General features: G+C 39.3%; 3 protein-coding genes across 6 annotated transcripts in view; 2 read left to right on the top strand and 1 right to left on the bottom strand.

Annotated features, from left to right (window-relative positions):
• LOC110695687 (lysosomal Pro-X carboxypeptidase-like) overlaps positions 1–14,261 on the top strand; it is a 98,056-nt gene that overhangs the window by 14,699 nt on the left and 69,096 nt on the right. Inside the window, exon 7 of the mRNA XM_021872921.1 lies at positions 7,548–7,703. Coding sequence (XP_021728613.1) covers positions 7,548–7,703 — 156 coding nt within the window. The remainder of the gene's footprint in view (positions 1–7,547; positions 7,704–14,261) is intronic.
• On the top strand, positions 841–2,511 carry LOC110695691. Its single transcript, XM_021872924.1, has 6 exons — positions 841–1,207; positions 1,295–1,454; positions 1,557–1,685; positions 1,761–1,904; positions 2,019–2,219; positions 2,319–2,511. The coding sequence occupies exons 1-6, from the start codon at positions 1,161–1,163 to the stop codon at positions 2,430–2,432; spliced, it is 795 nt and encodes a 264-aa protein (XP_021728616.1). The 5' UTR covers positions 841–1,160; the 3' UTR covers positions 2,433–2,511.
• LOC110695685 (protein FAR1-RELATED SEQUENCE 7-like) lies at positions 2,640–7,029 on the bottom strand. 4 transcript variants are annotated; one of them, XM_021872916.1, is made up of 7 exons: positions 6,587–7,029; positions 4,955–6,062; positions 3,708–4,710; positions 3,540–3,629; positions 3,381–3,464; positions 3,232–3,297; positions 2,640–3,145 (listed from the first exon to the last, which is right to left on the bottom strand). In XM_021872916.1, exons 1-7 carry the CDS (start codon positions 6,819–6,821, stop codon positions 2,663–2,665), a joined length of 3,069 nt encoding a protein of 1,022 aa, XP_021728608.1. In that variant the 5' UTR covers positions 6,822–7,029; the 3' UTR covers positions 2,640–2,662. The 4 variants fall into 4 exon arrangements, with proteins under 4 accessions (XP_021728608.1, XP_021728609.1, XP_021728610.1 ...); XM_021872917.1 differs by lacking the exon at positions 3,232–3,297; XM_021872918.1 differs by lacking the exon at positions 3,540–3,629.

The following is a 14,261-nucleotide window of genomic DNA, read 5'->3' as shown; positions in this document are numbered from 1 at the left end:
CTATTAACTTAGTGTATCTCCAAAATGATGATTTATAATACAGCTGGAGAAAAGGATGTGGGTAAAACTTCAGCAGCTTCAGAACAAAGAATTGAAGAATTTTCTAGAACTGGTATAATGTTCAATTAAAAAGTGTAAAATGTTCATTTACAAACAAGAAATATTCATTATTAATTGTATTATTTTGTTAGACGCAGCAACTGGTTCAAAACTTGATGCTGACACTAGGTCAGATAATGAAGGATTGCCTAGAACAGGTATAATGTTCAATTATAAATACTCAAATGTTCATTTACAAAGAAATTATATTATATCTAATTAAATTTTTTCTTAGATGCAGGATCTGGTTCAGTGGTTGATGCTGACCCTAGGTCAGATGGTGGTGAAAAAAGTGATGATCCAAAAAACACAGTTGGAGGTGGAAAACAAAACAAGGAAGATGTTTTTGAAAAAACAAAAAATGATGAAAAAGTGGAGGGGTAAAATCCTGAAGACATGTCTTACTATTAGGGTTATGTAATGGTGTAGGATAAAATATCTAGATGGAACAATTTAACTTATGTTACTATCGTGTTGTAACTTGAAACTGGTGTTTCTCAAACTATTGTATGTGTGAACATTATTTTGTTGAATATGTAATATGAATGTGTGGTTTATGTTAAATCAATAGGTTTATGTTAAATCAATATCTTTCATTTTATGAATTGAAAATGATTCAGGGTGTTACATAAGAAGCTTTTATTTTATTAATATGTACTGACATTGTTTCACTTTTCAGTGAAAACAAGAAGATTGTTGCTTCATCCTCAAAAGTCACAAAAAGGTACATTATTTATATTAAGTAAATGTTCAAAAATAATAATGAACATTTTCATATACCTAAATGTACATTTGTGTTATGTAATATGACCAGGAATGATGATAAGAAAAAGTCAATTGCAGAAAAGAAGAAAAAAACTGAAAAGGAAAAGGTTGAAAGGTATAATTTCAAATTTATTTATATACACTCAAATGTTCATTTATGTTCCTCATAATTTTCTTAATTTAACAATATTTTATATTGAACAACAAGACCAAAACGCGAAAAGAAAACACTTCCTCCTGCTTTCCGATCTCCTTACTTGGTCAAGTACAAGGATCTGTTTAAAGATGAGAAAGCCATGAACCAAATTGCAGTAGACTTTGCTCTTGGTGGAAAAGATGAAAGGTAATTACTTACACTAATTAAACTTAAGGTTTAATATCTTTTATAAAAATATGTTCACATTCATATTATTAAATGTTCATAATGCAGTGCACTCTTATACTATGATGGCTTGAATCTCATCAATAGAAATGAAATGAAAACTCTTGGAGATGATGTTGAAGTGACAAATTGTGTCATAGATGGATGGGCAAGGTTTCTTAATCATAAAAAGCCGAGAAACAAGATTTATTTCTCAACAGTGCTTCATGTTAGTCTTTCTTCTTTTTTTATATTATTGATTCTATTTTCCTATGATAAATAATTGCTAAAAATTCATTTAACTTCTATATGTTTGTTTGTATTTCAACAGCACATTATGTGCACAAATAGAGTTTGTCAAGAAGGATCATCAATGAAGACAAGAATTAATGCCTTCATAGAAAGAATTGACAATGAACTGAAGTTGAATAAAATTGACAGCATTGTTGGATATAAACAGGTATTAATTCTTGTTTAATACAAATGTTCAATTACCTTCAATATATTGTCCAATAACATTATATAATTTGTTCAGGTCTTCTTCCCAGTATCAACTTCTCAACATTTTTTTCTGTTGTGCGTCAATCATATAGAAGACAAAATTCATATAATTGACAATAGAAAACTACCAAAAAAGGTATCAGTCCAAGCAAAATATGAAGAACAACCAAAAATGATGGTGAGATAATATGTTCATTTATAGTTGACTACATGATCAATTATATTTTATTAATTGTTCATGTCTTCATCACAATACAAACTTCTAAACAATTTTTACTCTTTTTTCTATCAGTTAAAAGGATTGGCAGAGTACATGAAACACCTTGGATATCAAGATGCAAAAAGAATTGAAGACTACACAGTTGTTTTGGAAAAGATGAAATGGCGTAGCAACAATGACTATACAAACTGTGGAGTTTACATTATGAAGCATATGGAAACCTTCACTGCTGATCCTAATGAGAGCTGGATTTGTGATTTAAAACCAAACAATGTAAGAGTTATAAATGATCAATTATTTAAGATATAATATTCATTTATGAAACAGTAAAGATTGTTTAATTAAAATTTGACAATTCATTTTGTTCAACAGGTGGAACAAATTAGAAATCTAAGGCTCCAATACACAGCAGAACTGATGTTATTTGAAGAAAACACTGAATCAAGAGCAAATAGAAGGAAAGCTAGAAAATTTGCAACTTTGTAGTTTCAAATGTTCATTTACAACTATGTATATGTTCATTTCTTATATATGACTATTTTTTTTTTTTAGAAGTAGACTTATGGATTTTATTTTAATATTATTGTAATTGATATTTCATTTTAATCTTTGAATGAAAGTTTTTTATATAATAGATCGAAAATTCAAAATTACAAAATAGTAATTAAATCAACATTACAAAAAAGTCTAATGTTTATAAAGTTCTGGAATACTAATTATTTATCTTTATTAGCCAAACGTTTAGCTACACTTGTATCAAAAAAGGCTAACAACCTATCATATTTAGAAGAAATCTTTTTAGAACCTAATTGAACATTTCTTGATTGAAGAATTGGAACACGAGCACCTTGATCATTTCTTTGAACTGTGGGAGGAGTAACTTGAACATTCTGAACAGGAAATCCTTGATCATTTATTTGAACCGTAGGAGAAATAACTTGAACATTTGTTGATTGAACATTCCTGGAGTTGGATATGATCATTTCTGGATTGGTGTTTGAACAATTCTGAGTTTGATTTTGAACATTCCTGGGAACAGTAGGTTGAATAACAACAGGAGATTTTGTTGACGCACTAGTATGAATTGGAACTCTTGGATTAATTTGAGAGTAAGTTTTAACACCAGAAGCACCTTCATTTGCACCAAAATTAGAACAAGGTTGAACAGCAGAAACACCTTCAAGATTTAAATCCTTCGCCTTTAAAAAAATTAAATTGATCATTAATAAACCAGTATATGATCAGTTACAAACACTTATACAAACAAATATGGAAAAAAAAAAACCTTAGCAATAGATGAAATATCAACATCAATAGATATGATAGATGAAAGAGAGCTTTCACCAGTAGCCTACAAAAAAACCAAAAAAAAATATAAAAAATAAAAAATTAAATAAAAAAAAATTATAATATAGATCATAAATGTTCATATACCTGATCAAAATCATTGGAAATACTATGATTTGATTCCTTAGAACTAGAAGGAATTTCTTCTACAACAGCTGATTTTAAGCCGACCTATATTTTTAAATTATAAAAATCAATATTAATAAAATATAAATAAAATGTTTTTTTTGGCACATTTGAATTTACCTGAGCCCGTTTATTGCTCAAAACAATCAATTCAATGGGATCACTAATAGAATTAGCATAAGTAACAGCACAACCGTTCTCATCAAGTTCCTATTTAAAAAAAAAAACATAAATGATCATTTACGAAAACTGAAATGATCAATTTGAAAATATGAAATGATCATATACCTGTACAACTGCTTGCCCTATACCCCTTTTGTAAGGAGTGTACAGAGACTTTTTCCTCTTGAAATTACCCTTTGCCTTGTTACACTGCTTCTCCAAGGTACTCTTAGGCCTTACATTCCTCTCACCTTTAGGCCTAGCTTTTGGAGGATTCTTGATCTCAAGATCAACAATTTCAACCTCTTTAACAGGTTCACTAAAGTCAATTACACCTGATACACTCTCAACCTTTTCTTTTAACAGATTGAAATAACACTCAACCTCTGCCCTTGCATTCAAAGAATTCTGACAACTTGTTATCAACTTAACAAACTTTCTGATTGTTTGTGACCTCCAAACACTAGTAGCCACAACATTTGTCCTCAAAGTAGGTTCTTCAATACCATGACTACACATGGCAGCCTTTGTCCATCGTTTCATTATATACTCTTGTGGAATATTACGCACACAATGCAAATGATATACTCGAAGAGAATGAGAACAAAGTAAACCAGTCTCACTAAAGTACATGCATGTGCAACAAATTGCATGTGTTTCCTTATTAAAAACAACTTCATGCTTAATTATATCCTTCCCAGGCCTCCAAAGAAGATATGAATATTCTGGAAAACGCAAACCATTATCAACATGATCATAAGCTGTCCCCCTAATGAACTCCTCTTCAAAAAGAACATAAGCTTGAATAGTGTACAATGATCTTGCATGAACTAATATACCAATATTAGCAAAAGCTAGGTGCCTATTACCCCTCAGAGTATTGTAATCTCTTGCACCTTCCTTACTTCTCCACTCAGAAATGACATCAAGAAAAACATGATAAAAATCACATAAACCTTGAGTCTTATTAAGACGTTGTGAAACTGACTTATTAGTAGTTTCACTACGTTGAGAAGACAATATACCACCAGACCAATACTTCTTAGAATAAGCAGGACACCACATTTCCTTTATTTTATACAAATCACATAACCAATCATCATTTTCACATTTGTATTTATCACACATCCTGTATAACAGAAATGATCATATATTAATTTAAAAATGAACAAAATATAAATTAAAATATGTACATTTGTGTAAAGAATAATGATCATAAACAATATGGACACTAATAATATTATGATAACATACATAACAAAGTAAATTGTATGATCATATGTAAAACACTAAATGTTCATATATATATCACATAATAATCAAATATATCACATAATAAAAATAAAAAATAAATATAAAAAACAATAATTTACCTTTTCCAGAAATATTCAAATTCAGCAGGAGTTTCACAATACTTCAAAAGATATCCAAACAAATCTGTAAAGCCTTCCAAAGCTCTCAATGCTCCAATGTGTTTCTTAGAATTTTGTTCAAGATGCCATACACATAAACGATGATGAACAGTTGAAGGAAAAATGTTTCTTATACCCGCTGCAATCGCTTGTGCTTGATCAGTCATAATTGTAATGGGACTTTTCCTCCCCATTGAGTGCAAAAATGTATCAAACAACCAATCAAAAGACTCGGTGCGCTCATTAAGAATAAAACCCATACCAAACATGACATTGTTACCATGATGGTTTATCCCAACAAATGGAGCACATATCATTCCATATTTATTAGTTCTATAAGTTGTATCAAAAACCAACAAATCTCCAAAGTAATGATAATCTCTCATCATCCTACCATCACGCCAAAAAAAACTAACTAAAGCACCACTATCATCTTGTTCAAAATCATAATAAAAATCTGTCTCATCCACATGTCTCTTGGCAAAATATTTAATCAATTGGTTACCATCACATCCTTCAATTTGGGCAGCTTTTTCAGATGACAATGCATTATAAGCATCAGAAGCAGTAAAACAAAGATTAGGAGATCCCCCAACCTCCTTCTTTAGAACCCTCAAAGAATCAGTAACTTTGACTCCACTCAATTTCATTGTTGAAATGAAAAGAAGCTGCTCTTTATTCACATCTCTTTGAGACCTTATCAAATGCCTTTTTTCAGGAGGAATCATAGCATGATTATGAACCATTTCATGTCTTGTACATGTATAGACCCCTAAATGATCAATATGAAACTGCACAAAAGCTAAACAACCAGTTCGATGATCCAACTTCTCATAAATCCTTTTATTCTTACACTTATTATCTTTGAATCCCTCATTACAACAAACAAATCTTTTCATCAAAAAAGAATCATCTCTTCTTCTCTTACTCTTCCCAATTCGAATTCCAAAACCTTTCCTAAAAGCATATTCATTATACGCTTCGAAAGCTTCATCTTCAGATTTAAATTCTTTATCCTTTAATTCAGACTGTTCTGCTTCTAAATACATAATATCATCATTTTTTTCCACTGCACAATATACAATTATAAATGATCATAAAGAGTTTCATGAATGAACAATAACAAATAAGTAAAATGTTCAATATCAAAACAGCACATGATCAATTGCAAAAAGAATTTCAGCACATAATATTTTGAACAATATTTTCATTATTTACCACTACACATAATATCGATATAAAAATGTAAAAATAAATGATCAAAAATGACTTTAAGACTGAACATAAACACATTAGTAACAATGAATAAGAAAACATAAACGATTAATTGAAAGTATAATCTACAAAATATACGACAAAAACACACAATTCTAAAACACAGAGAAAACAACAAATGAAACAACAAATGAAGCAACAAAATGTTCATACAAAGTACAACAATCCAAAAACGTTCATCATAATGTAATCAAAGTAGTAAATTCAAAAATCGAAAGTGAATAATAATACATCAATTAAGTTCAAATTAACAGAGCATTATAACAGAACAAATTAGGGATAATTAAAAATTGAAAAATTATGATCACAATTACTCACATTGTTGCACAAACGAATCAACGAAACGAAGTCCAGAAGGAAACACACGCTCGCAATCGCGATCAAAATCAACGCAATCTCCAGATGCAGAATTCGCCATTGATGATCGGTAACAATTAACGAATTCGTTCAAAAAATCAAATGAAGAAGATGAATTAGCGAGAGAAAAATGTAGATCAAAAATGGAGGTTGGTTGATCAATTGAAGAGAGAGAAAAAATAGGGTTTAAAATCATATATATACATAAATTGAATAATAAGAATCAAAGGAAAAAGGAAAAAAGAGGAAGAAAAGAAAAAAAGAAAAAAAGGAAAAAAAAAAAAAAAAGGAAAGAATCGCAAAAGGAAAGAAGCTGCACATGAGAACTCAATACCAGCTACAAAACGACGTAGCATAGGGGGGGTGTAGGGAACACACCCTACACTAGGGTGTAGGGTAAAATTTTCACCTAAGAGGTTAAGATGCCACACAATCCAAAAATAGTGAAGCAAAAAAAAAAAAAATGTTCCCTTTGTTTTATTTTGGTCGGATCAATTTAATTTAGTTTGGGTCATCCATTATTGGAAAAATTCAGTGTTGGATCAAGTTATTTCATGGCGATTTTTGTTGGTTTTGTCAAGTCTATCTATCATTTATAAAGTGGACAATATTTTACAAAATGTTGCATATACTTACTCTTTTGTTTAAATAACTACAACAACTTCTCATTTTATGCTTGTAAATTAAAAAAATAAAATTACAAATATCTTAATTACTCTGTACTAAGTAAAATTTTAAAAAAAAAGTTAAATCAAGATTTCATATGACTACATTTTTTCTTAAATATTAATTATCATAGACTCATAATTAGGCAAAGTAACTTATGTGAATAGTACATAAGCTAAAGTGTTTCAAATAAAAGAGACGAAGGAAGTAGAATCTTCCTGTTGGTCACTCTAATCTATATCAATGTTACATTCAGGCATGTACAGAGATGATACTGCCAACAGACGGAAACAACAAAGAGAGCATATTCCCCGCTTCCAACTACAGCTACAATGACCGAGAATCCTACTGCACCTCTCTTTATGGTGTTCAACCTCGCCCTCACTGGATCACTACTGAATTTGGTGGAACTGTGAGTCTACCACCTTCTACTTATATACGAGTACTACCTCTGTTTTGTATTATGTGCAACAAAGAAATATTTTACAGAAATATTTTACTTTTTTCACAAATAATACTTCAATGTTGCATAAATAAGAAACGAAGGTAGTACTTTATACATAAAGTACAATAATCTCTAACTCCTTAAATTCCGACCGTAATATATGAAGTATCAGCCAATATGTAGTTAATACTCCCTTCGTTCCTAACTCACTAGTAATAATAAGCCTATAACAATTGATATTTGGTATTTAAAGAGTCACGTATCATTGATTGTGGTGCATTTTAAGGTACATATGTGTTTGGGGTAAAAATACCCTAAACACGTGGCCCAATGGCCTAGTGACACGTGGCATCCAGCCGTTGGTCAGCAGGGCTCCAATCCTCTGCTGACACGTGTCCTCTAAACCCTAAAAGGGGAACCATCCCTTCCCCACTATAAATAGTGGAAGGACCCTCATTAATGGGGGTTGGAACATTTGTGGTTCACATTGAATACTCCTCAAAAAGAAAAACACTTACCCCGAGCAATATTAATTGCAGAATTCTCCCATTACGCGAGAAGTAACTTCTACATTACGTGCATTCTACCTCCCATATCTTTACTAACTTGATCGTCGGAGGCGGAGCTCCTACCCCCAGGAGTCTTCGTGATTTTGCAGGCACAGGCGTCGAAGGGCATTCTTGGAATTGTAACTCTCCCGCAGGACACATCAAAAAACCCCGAAACATTTGGCGCCGTCTGTGGGGAGAGTACTTCTAAGATGACTTCTGATACTGTGTCACCGAATCAAGGCAAACAGCCTGTGGTCGAGCCTGAGGTCCAGACGGACCATGAAAGTGGCGACGAAATTGAAACATATGTGGCCCCGGATGGGTCCTTCAGAACGAAGCACCCTCGTGCTAAAGATAGAAGAGAACGGGAAATCAGCCAAGTTGCTCTCAGCAACCCAGCCGGTCAACCGGCTGGAATTGCCCAAACGGTGGAGGGCTCAGCCCCCGTTACAAGAAACGAACTCATGTCTTTCATGAATAGTTTCAAGGGTGAGATCAAGAGCCTCATCCGGTCAGCTACTCCAAAGAAGGGTCAGCCGGCCAAGAAGCCTTCTGGAAAGAAGGCGGTCAAAGAACGAGTTCCTACCCCTCATCCCAAGCCAAAGGAGGGGGAGGGCTTAAGGTTTGATCCAAGCAAACTCCGTTTTCCTTAAGGGGAGCTGCGAAAGGCCATCCGGCATGTACAGCCGGATGGCTCCAAGAAAACATTCTCAAACGCCCGCACATTTCTCCAAGAGAAGCGAGGTTAGGCGTCTGCTTCGGCCTCAACGTCGACCTTCCCGGACAGTTTCCATGACGTCTCACACAGGCGTACGGGAACGAACCTTGGGAGCCAGACGGGCGAAGCTTCTGCCCGGTCTGGACCCAAAGTGATCCAGCCTGGCCTATTCGGCACACCGAATGGGTTGGGTGGATCCCCTTTTATGTCACTGGGTCTTTTCGGTGGGCAAGCGCAGCAGCCGTTCCAACCCACGGACTGGCAGCTGCGCCTGCTAAATTTGGGGGAACAGCCAACGGCGTTCTCACCAGTGATAACCCAGGCGGCACAGCCGCCTAAGATCAAGAATGTTTTGGTGGGGGCCTATGACAGCACCACCAACCCAGAAGACCATCTAATGGCCTACTCTAACCTCATGTACCTCCAAGGGTTAGATGATGCCGTCTGGTGTCGATGCTTCCCGGCTACCCTCAAGGGCATAGCCCAGCGGTGGTTTGGTAACCTACCAGCCGGTTGCATCAACAGCTTTCGAACTTTGGCGTACTTGTTTACGTCAAATTTCTCAATGAATATTCCTGCCAAAAAGACTAGCCTCGACCTAGGGGCAATACAGCAGGGCGACCGGGAGGGCCTCCGGTCGTACGTCAGACGGTTCAATCTGATGAGAATTAAGATTCCAGGACTATCAGACGAAGTGGCCTATACATACTTCTTTCGAGGTCTGAAGGATGGGTCGACCTTTAAGTTTGACCTCGTCCGGAAGAGGGTTGCTACCCTCCAAGAGGCGTTAATTGAAGCTGAAGCCTATATACAGGCGACGAAGCTTTGTGCTGTCAAGCAGCCGTCAGATAATAAAAAGTCTGACATAAAAGAGAGCCGGCAACAGCATCAGCCGGCAAGAAAGGAAGAAAAGAGAAAAGGGGTCTGGGCAGCTGACCGATCAGGACATCCGGCCCAGAAGATCAGGCGGAAGCCAGAACCATATGTCCCCAAATACGAGTTCACAAAAGATTGCTCCACCATCCTCCTGGAAATCAAAGACCGGATGTCTCTCGACAAACCGGCTGAAATGAAAAGCCCCGTGAATAAACGGGACAAGAGCAAGTATTGCCAATACCACGAGGATGTTGGCCACGACACCAATGGCTGCTATAGCCTCAGGCGGCTATTGGACCGGCTGGCAGATGAGGGGGCCCTAAAATCCTACCTACCCAAGGCTAAGGGTAATACCCAGGCCAAGAAAGGGCAGGCGGCAAAAACCGGCCCAGTAAACTCCGAGACGGATGAAGAGACCATCTTCACCATAGCAGGTGGTTTTGCCGGAGGGGGTCCCACCATCCGGGGCACCAAAGACAACATCAGGAAGCTGGTCAACTCAGTGGATGAGGGCCAGGCGTCGAAAGACATCTTCCCTGAGGTCCTTATTTCTGAAAAGGACCGGGGCAAGGTCAGGCGGCCTCATGATGACCCCATCGTCATCGAATGCAAGGTTGCCAACCAGAAGGTTGGCCGGATCCTAATAGACACCGGGAGCTCGTCTGACCTAATCAGTTATCAGTGCTTGACCAAGCTCAAGTACACATCCGGTAACATGCACCAGGCTCCTCACCCACTAGTCGGTTTTGGGGGTGGAGTAGTGCATCCGGTCGGAAGCATAGATCTTCCGATCCGGCTGGGTGAAAAGGGGCAAGGACGCCACATGATAGTCAAGTTTTTAGTTGTGGAGGAGTTGTCCGCCTACAACATGATATTTGGTCGTCCTACCCTCAACGCATCTAAGGCTGTCATCATCCCGTCCCTCATGTTGGTCAAATTTCAGAAGGATGATGGTACAGTCGGTGCCCTAAGCGGGGACCAGAAGACGGCAAGAGAGTGCTATCTCTCTGACGTCAAGACAACTGTGGGTGCAGTCGGCCAGGGCGAGCCCATAGATATTGATAACTGCGACCCAGCAGTCCCGGCTCCAAGGGCAGCCGGTATGAAAAGAAAGGCGGACCAACTGGCACCCGTCAAAAAGGAGAAATAGCAATCACTAGCCGGGGAAAGGTCAAATGACCAACGACCTCAGCCGGCTGGTGACTGCCTTGATGTCATCCTAGATGACAGCCGTCCTGAAAGAACAGTCAAGGTCGGGACGGTAGCCTTCGAACGGTTGGGAGAAGGCTTGCTCCAGCTGCTGAAGGAATTCAAAGACATCTTTGCCTTTGAAGTGGAAGAGATGCCAGGCGTCAGCCCGGATCTTGCTGTCCACAAGCTAGCCGTAGATCCCAAAAAGCAGCCGGTTAGGCAGAAAAAGAGGGATCATGGTGGAGAAAGATCTCAAGCGGCGGCGGCTGAGGTCAAAAAGCTGTTGGATGCTGGGTTCATTAGGCAATGCTACTACCCGGATTGGGTGGCAAATGTCGTTCTAGTAAAGAAGCCGAACGGCACTTGGCGGATGTGTGTGGATTACACAGATCTGAACAAAGCATGCCCAAAAGATAGCTACCCGCTTCCAAAGATTGACAGCCTAGTCGACTCAACAGCCGGCCATGCGTTAATGAGCTTTATGGATGCTTATTCCGGCTTCCATCAAATACCTCTCTGGAAGAAAGATCAGGAGAAGACGGCTTTTGTCACTGATCAGGGGTTATTCTGCTATACGGTGATGCCGTTTGGGTTGAAGAATGCACCGGCTACATTCCAGCGCATGATAAACACCGTTTTTATCAACCAGATTGGCAGGAATGTAGAGGCGTATATCGATGACATGATAGTCAAATCCAAGCTACAGACGGATCACCTAGCAGACCTGCGAGAAACCTTCACCACACTCAGGCGGCACCTGGTCATGCTTAACCCAAAGAAATGCGTATTTGGTGTTGAGTCTGGGAAGTTTCTCGGATTCTTGATTGACCAAAGAGGCATCGAAGCTAATCCGGAAAAAATACAGGCGGTAATTGACATGAAGTCTCCCCGCACTGTAAAAGAGGTCCAGAAGTTGACCGGTTGTCTGGCGGCATTGGGGAGGTTCCTCAGCCGGTCAGGTGACAAGTGCCTCTATTTCTTCCAGGCAATCAGGAAGAGGTCAAGGTTTGAATGGGGTGAAGAAGCAGAGGCGGCATTCCAGAGGCTTAAGCAGCACTTGCATTCTTTGCCAAGGCTAGTGAGCCCCCTACCCCGGGAGGTTCTGTACATGTACCTAGCCGTCTCTGATCACGCCCTTAGTGCCGTTCTCCTCGCTGAGAGAGACGGCATTCAGCTGCCGGTGTACTTCATCAGCCATGTCCTTAAAAATGCTGAGCTCCGGTACCCCATGATCGAAAAATTTGGGTTGGCCTTATTCGTAGCAGTCAAGCGGTTGAAGCCTTATTTTTTGGCACATCCGGTTGTGGTATACACAGATCAGCCGCTCAAGCGTACGATGACTGCTATAGAGTCATCCGGTAGAATGATCAAGTGGGCTGTTGAAATACAAGGCCTTGAGATAACTTTTGAACCCAGGCGGGCAGTGAAAGGTCAGGCGTTTGCCGACTTTATTGTCGAGATGACTAGGCCGGTGCACCCAGAAAACCCTGATCAGGTCTGGAAGTTATTTGTAGACGACAGCTCTACGGTGAACAGCTGTGGTGCAGGTGTTATCTGTCATTCCCCGGAAGGGGATAAGTTTGAATATGCACTACGGTTTAAGTTCCAAGCCTCCAACAATGAGGCAGAGTATGAAGCCCTGCTAGCCGGATTGCGCATGTGTAAGGCAGCCGGTGCAAGAAAGGTCGACGCCTGATCAGATTCACAGCTGATCGTTAGCCAATACCTTGGTGACTACGAAGCCACCCATCCGACTATGATCAAATATTTGCAGGCGGTCAAAGAGGAGGCTGGGTCCTTCGATGAATTTCATCTGCGACAGGTGCCCCGGTCTGAAAACAATCAGGCAGATGCCCTCTCAAAGTTGGCATCATCAGCCTCCGGTGATGCTCCTAGGACGGTCTTTTGGGAAGTCATTGAAAAAACGAAGTATTCAGAATTATCCCATTGGAGTCTTGGACAGAACTGCTACCTGGATGGATCCCATCCGGTCCTTTTTGACGGATGGTACCTTGCCGGATGACCCTTCAGAAGCATCAGCGCTCAAGAAGCGTGCTTCAAGTTTTGTTGTTCATCAAGGGGAACTCCTCCGGAAGGGATACCTGCAGCCGTTTTTGAAATGTGTAACCCCGGATAGGGGGAGAGAAGTGTTGGAAGATCTGCACGCGGGGTTTTGTGCCTCGCATATTGGCGGCAGGTCCCTGGCCAGAAGAACCAGACGGCAAGGGTACTTCTGGCCCACTCTTGAAGCGGATGCCATGGATCTAGTAAAGAGATGCGACAAGTGCCAAAAATTCGCTAAGTTGATACATCAACCGGCAACAGAACTCACGGCAATCCATAGTCCGGTTCCGTTTGCTAAATGGGGCATGGACATTTTGGGACCTTATACGCCTGCATCAGGCGGCCGCCGCTACATTCTTGTAGCAGTAGACTACTTCACCAAATGGGTTGAGGCAGAGGCGGTAAAAGAGATTAAAACGAAAGACGTGATTTCTTTCATCTGGAGAAACGTCATCACCCGGTTCGGGGTTCCAATGTCCATGGTTTTCGACAACGGACCGCAGTTCAAAACGTCTGTCCTGAAGACCTGGTTGGGAGACCAAGGAATTTCCCATTGTTTTGCATCCGTTGGCCGTCCTCAGGCAAACGGTCAAGTTGAGGCTTTTAACAAGTTGATCTCAGACGGGATAAAGAAGAAAGTAGAAAGAGCCGGTGGACTATGGGCAGAGGAATTACCTCATGTCCTTTGGGCTATCCGGACAACCGAAAAGGGGGCAACCGGTGAGACCCCATTTCTCATGACATACGGCACTGAAGCAGTTCTTCCCATTGAACATTATGAGCCTACTCTACGCATTATGTTATATGATGAGGAGGCTAACTGGGAAGCCATGCGGTTGGCATTAGACGCTCTTCCAGAGCGAAGGGGGAATGCTGCCTTGCGTCATGAGATCTACCGTCTGCGTATGACTAGAGCCTACAACAAACGGGTTCGTAAAAGACCTTTGAAAGAAGGAGATTTTGTGCTTCGCAAAATGGAGGCAACCGGTAGGGCCAATGAACAAGGCAAATTAACCCCAAATTGGGAGGGACCCTACCGGATCTTTGAAGAAGTACGAGACGGCACTTACCGCCTGGAAACTCCAGACGGAAGAAAGTTTCCTAGAACTTGGAATGTAGATAACC

Source organism: Chenopodium quinoa, unplaced genomic scaffold, assembly GCF_001683475.1.
Source record: "Chenopodium quinoa cultivar QQ74 unplaced genomic scaffold, ASM168347v1, whole genome shotgun sequence".
NCBI lineage: Eukaryota > Viridiplantae > Streptophyta > Magnoliopsida > Caryophyllales > Amaranthaceae > Chenopodium > Chenopodium quinoa.
This window is presented reverse-complemented; position numbering and strand designations above follow the sequence as displayed.